This window comes from Sturnira hondurensis, unplaced genomic scaffold (genome assembly GCF_014824575.4).
Source record: "Sturnira hondurensis isolate 20B ecotype Veracruz unplaced genomic scaffold, ASM1482457v3 Scaffold0020903, whole genome shotgun sequence".
NCBI lineage: Eukaryota > Metazoa > Chordata > Mammalia > Chiroptera > Phyllostomidae > Sturnira > Sturnira hondurensis.
In genome coordinates this window covers 2,868,501-2,872,574 of record NW_028093534.1, presented here as the reverse complement: position 1 = coordinate 2,872,574, position 4,074 = coordinate 2,868,501, and the positions used below count along the sequence as shown (strand labels likewise).

Below are 4,074 nucleotides of genomic sequence, written 5' to 3'. Positions count from 1 at the left end.
AATTGCGGCTTCCTCGGATTTCGCTTCATGGCCGGGCTCTGTTTGGTCAGCTCACCCCAGCCCACCGCCGGGATTTCCCTGACCACAGCCCCAGCTCCACCCCCAGGCTCCCCCTTTCCCTTCCCTATCCAGCCATCGGGGTTCCTGGGAGGAAAGGCATCTCCCCAGAGTCGCTGCCCAGAACCACAGCTTTCCGTCATCCACTCGGGAAGGGGGAGAGACGGGACGCCGGCCGGGCCCGGGGTGACGTCGAGGGGGCAGCCCCAGGGCAGGCGGCGAAGCGGCCGGGCTCCGGAGTGTTCTCACGGAAAATCCAGAGAGCACGTTGTCGCTGCGCCCCCTGGCGGACGCCGGCCCCCGACGGGCTCCCGACGCCAACGGGAGTGAGGATGGCGGGCGCGCGTGGGAGGGCGCCCTTAGGGGAGGGGTCGGCGGCCAGTGCAGGCCCGGAGGCGGGAGTCACCAGGCAGGGGGCGGGGGTGAGCCCCGACGGCCAGCCCGTCAGCGTTCGGCTCAGACGGGCGGGAGCCACGGCCCCGCTCGCTGCCCATTGTCTGCGCCCCTGACCGGTGCGCCCTAGTGCCACAGTGCGGCCCGGCGGGGCAGCCTATCACCACTCCAGCCAGCGTCGCGAGTATAAGAGGCGGTGCTGCCCGCCGTGGCTGCCTCAGCCCACCAGCTGGGACCGCGAGCCATGCTGCCCATCGCCCGCCCCCAGGGCTGCTAGGGCCAGACTGCGGACTCTCACCGCTGCCGCCACCTCCGCATCCCGTCCCACCGTCGCGGGCAGCAGCCAAAGCTGCCCAACTACAACACAAGCGGGCAAGGCCGGGCAGGCCATGGGGCACTGGGCGCTGCTGCCTGGTTGGGTTTCCGCTACGGTGTTGCTGGCTCTGGCCGCTCTGCCTGCAGCTCTGGCCGCCAACAGCAGTGGCCGATGGTGGTAAGTGAGCTGGTGCGGGGTCGCCACTTGTCCGGGGCGCAGGGCCAGGGGCCAGCCCTATCCAGCTCCCACGCTCTGGGATCCGTCCGCAGACAGGCTCCCTCCAGCGTTCGGACTTCCTTCCGAGACACCGAGGGAAGCTCTGGATCCGAGTGGCTCCTGAGAAGCCAGCTTTGCTGAAGTGGGTGAAAGGTCCGGCCGCCGCAGCCCACGATACTCCAGGCAGGGAGCCTACTCCCATCTAGCACCACCCTTCTTCCTAGAGCCCCAAATCCAGCCTCACGGTGGGAGCGTAGCCACACCACAGGTTTCCCTGCTTCTGGAAGCGAAGGGCCAGGCGTGCAATTAGAAAGGAGGTGAGAAGAGGGTGGGACTCCTAAGCATTTCATGCCTTAGGTGGGCATGAACTGCACGCGGGCCAGGAGTTCTCCCTCAGGCTGCGGGGAAGCACGCTCTGAGAGCAAAGGTGGGCATCCCTCCCCCCGGTTCCCTACGCCTCCCCTGTCCGGTGCCGGATCCCAGAGGCCAGAGCACCCCCAGGATTCCTGGTCACACAAAAATCCGGATGACCAGTCCTTTCAATCTAGTGAACCCGGCAGAGCGGAGTCATTACCTTATTATTGATCTCCCGCCGCTCTCTCCAGGCAAATAGCCCCAGAAAGAGCGTGATGAGCCCGAGCTTTTTGGTTAGGGTGAAGGTCTCCTTCCAGAGCCTGAGTTTTGCGTCTCTCCAGGGGCATCGTGAACGTAGCCTCCTCCACGAACCTGCTGACCGACTCCAAGAGTCTGCAACTGGTGCTGGAGCCCAGTCTGCAGCTGCTGAGCCGCAAACAGCGGCGGCTGATCCGACAGAATCCGGGGATCCTGCACAGTGTGAGCGGGGGGCTGCAGAGCGCCGTGCGAGAGTGCAAGTGGCAGTTCCGGAACCGCCGCTGGAACTGCCCCACGGCTTCGGGGCCCCACCTCTTCGGCAAGATCGTCAACCGAGGTGGGTACCCAGGAAGGCGATGCTTCCGGGACCAGGGGAACGCGGGGTCACCCCGAGGGCACGGGTGGGCGAATGCAGGGAAGATGTCCGGGATTCCTGCAGGGTCACACGATCTGGACAAAACTCGGTCTACCAGATGCTTTGAAACCGCGTACCCGGGCGCAAAGCTTAACTTTTCTGAGCCACTGCCTAAGAGAAAGGGGGGCTCCAAATTGTGGGCGCTGGCCCGCCACCCCTTCCCCCCCAGGCCTTCTCAAAGCTTTCCGCTGGAAAGCCGCGTCCGCAGGCGCGCGCCTCGCCGCCAGCTTAGCAAGTGTGTCTTAGCTGACACCGGCCAAGTTTGGGCTGCGCTGAGGCCTTGGCTGTGCAAAGTTCTTCCGCCCCGCTCTCTTCAGTTTTTCTTTCTGGGCTTGCCCCACTTCCACAGAGGAGCCAAAATGCACGCTGAGTCCTGGTAACGCGTGATTATAAGCGTGGACGAAGTTGCGTGCCCACGCACCTGCTTTCCCTATGAGACCAGATTCCCAGCACAGCCCGGCGCCGGGCTCTCAGGACTCCGAGGGCGGAGGCACGGCGAGGGACTCAGTAGTCCCAGGCCCTCCACTGCGGGTGTTGGCCTCACACCTCGCGCCCCCTCGCTGGTCCCTGATCCCCGATCCCTTCCCCCACAGGCTGTCGGGAAACAGCGTTTATCTTCGCCATCACCTCCGCCGGGGTTACCCATTCGGTGGCGCGCTCCTGCTCCGAGGGCTCCATTGAGTCCTGCACGTGCGACTATCGGCGGCGCGGCCCTGGGGGCCCCGATTGGCACTGGGGGGGCTGCAGCGACAACATCGACTTTGGCCGCCTCTTTGGCCGAGAGTTTGTGGATTCCGGGGAGAAGGGGCGGGACCTGCGCTTCCTCATGAACCTTCACAACAACGAGGCAGGCCGAACGGTGAGCAGCAGGCTCGAGGAACTCTGCACCCGAGCAGAGTGGCGGGGATCTGCGCAGGGGTTAACCTCGGGTTTGGGGAGTAACGGTCGGTGAGAAGGCCAGGGCTTAGGTTGGGGAACCGGGAGAGGGCGTCCTAAGGGAGAGCTAGTCTTGGAAGGAAGCCAGAAAATGGAAGGGGCAGAGGGATGCCTGGTGCCTGGGGCTGAGGACGGGTAGAACCAAAGACCTTAGAAGTCATGCAACCCATAGAACTTATTGCCTACAGCCCCTCCACTGTACAGACTCAAAGAGAAATAAGGCTGAGAGGTCAAGACAGACTCTCTGTCTTGATGTTTAAATCTCCAGGGGACATCTGCCTCCCTTCCCCGGCGCACGCCTGGGCCTGGCCCTGCGCTGAGGTGCCCATGGCGCCCGGGAGGGGGCGGTATCTGGAATGATGGCTCTGGTCCGGCAGTACCCTGGGACCGCGTTTTTTTCTCCCTATCCCCCAGACTGTGTTCTCTGAGATGCGCCAGGAGTGCAAGTGCCACGGGATGTCGGGCTCGTGCACGGTGCGCACCTGCTGGATGCGGCTGCCCACGCTGCGCGCCGTGGGCGACGTGCTGCGCGACCGCTTCGACGGCGCCTCGCGCGTCCTCTACGGCAACCGCGGCAGCAACCGGGCCTCGCGGGCGGAGCTGCTCCGCCTCGAGCCAGAGGACCCCGCGCACAAGCCGCCTTCACCCCATGACCTTGTGTACTTCGAGAAATCGCCCAACTTCTGCACATACAGCGGACGCCTGGGCACAGCGGGCACGGCGGGGCGCGCCTGTAACAGCTCGTCGCCCGCGCTGGACGGCTGTGAGCTGCTCTGCTGCGGCCGCGGCCACCGCACACGCACGCAGCGCGTCACTGAGCGCTGCAACTGCACCTTCCACTGGTGCTGCCACGTCAGCTGCCGCAACTGCACGCACACGCGCGTCCTGCACGAGTGTCTGTGAGGCGCTGCGCGGACTCGTCCCCGGGAGAGTTCTCCTTAAGCCCACCCCCCAGGCAGATTTGCTGGCACCTAAGGCCCAGATATGCGCCCACCCAGTCCATCCAGCCGCATGCCCGCGATTCATACGTATTCGATCGTTTCTCCCACCTCCTCCTACCTGGGGACTCCTGAAACCACTTGCCTGGGGCGACAGGAACCCTCTTGCCATCCTGAAGGACCTGCCCCAA

General features: G+C 64.9%; 1 protein-coding gene across 1 annotated transcript; it reads left to right on the top strand.

Moving 5' to 3' along the window:
• Positions 1-839: 839 nt before the first annotated feature.
• On the top strand, positions 840-3,848 carry WNT1 (Wnt family member 1). Its single transcript, XM_037030852.1, has 4 exons — positions 840-943; positions 1,678-1,931; positions 2,603-2,868; positions 3,360-3,848. The coding sequence occupies exons 1-4, from the start codon at positions 840-842 to the stop codon at positions 3,846-3,848; spliced, it is 1,113 nt and encodes a 370-aa protein (XP_036886747.1).
• Positions 3,849-4,074: the final 226 nt, after the last annotated feature.

Excerpts from the sequence above, each read along its gene's own strand:
- WNT1 (XM_037030852.1), top strand. The coding sequence starts at position 840 with ATGGGGCACTGGGCGCTGCTGCCTGGTTGGGTTTCCGCTACGGTGTTG. Across the intron at positions 1,932-2,602 it reads CGGCAAGATCGTCAACCGAG|GCTGTCGGGAAACAGCGTTT; the intron begins GTGGGTACCCAG and ends CTTCCCCCACAG. Across the intron at positions 2,869-3,359 it reads ACAACGAGGCAGGCCGAACG|ACTGTGTTCTCTGAGATGCG; the intron begins GTGAGCAGCAGG and ends CCTATCCCCCAG.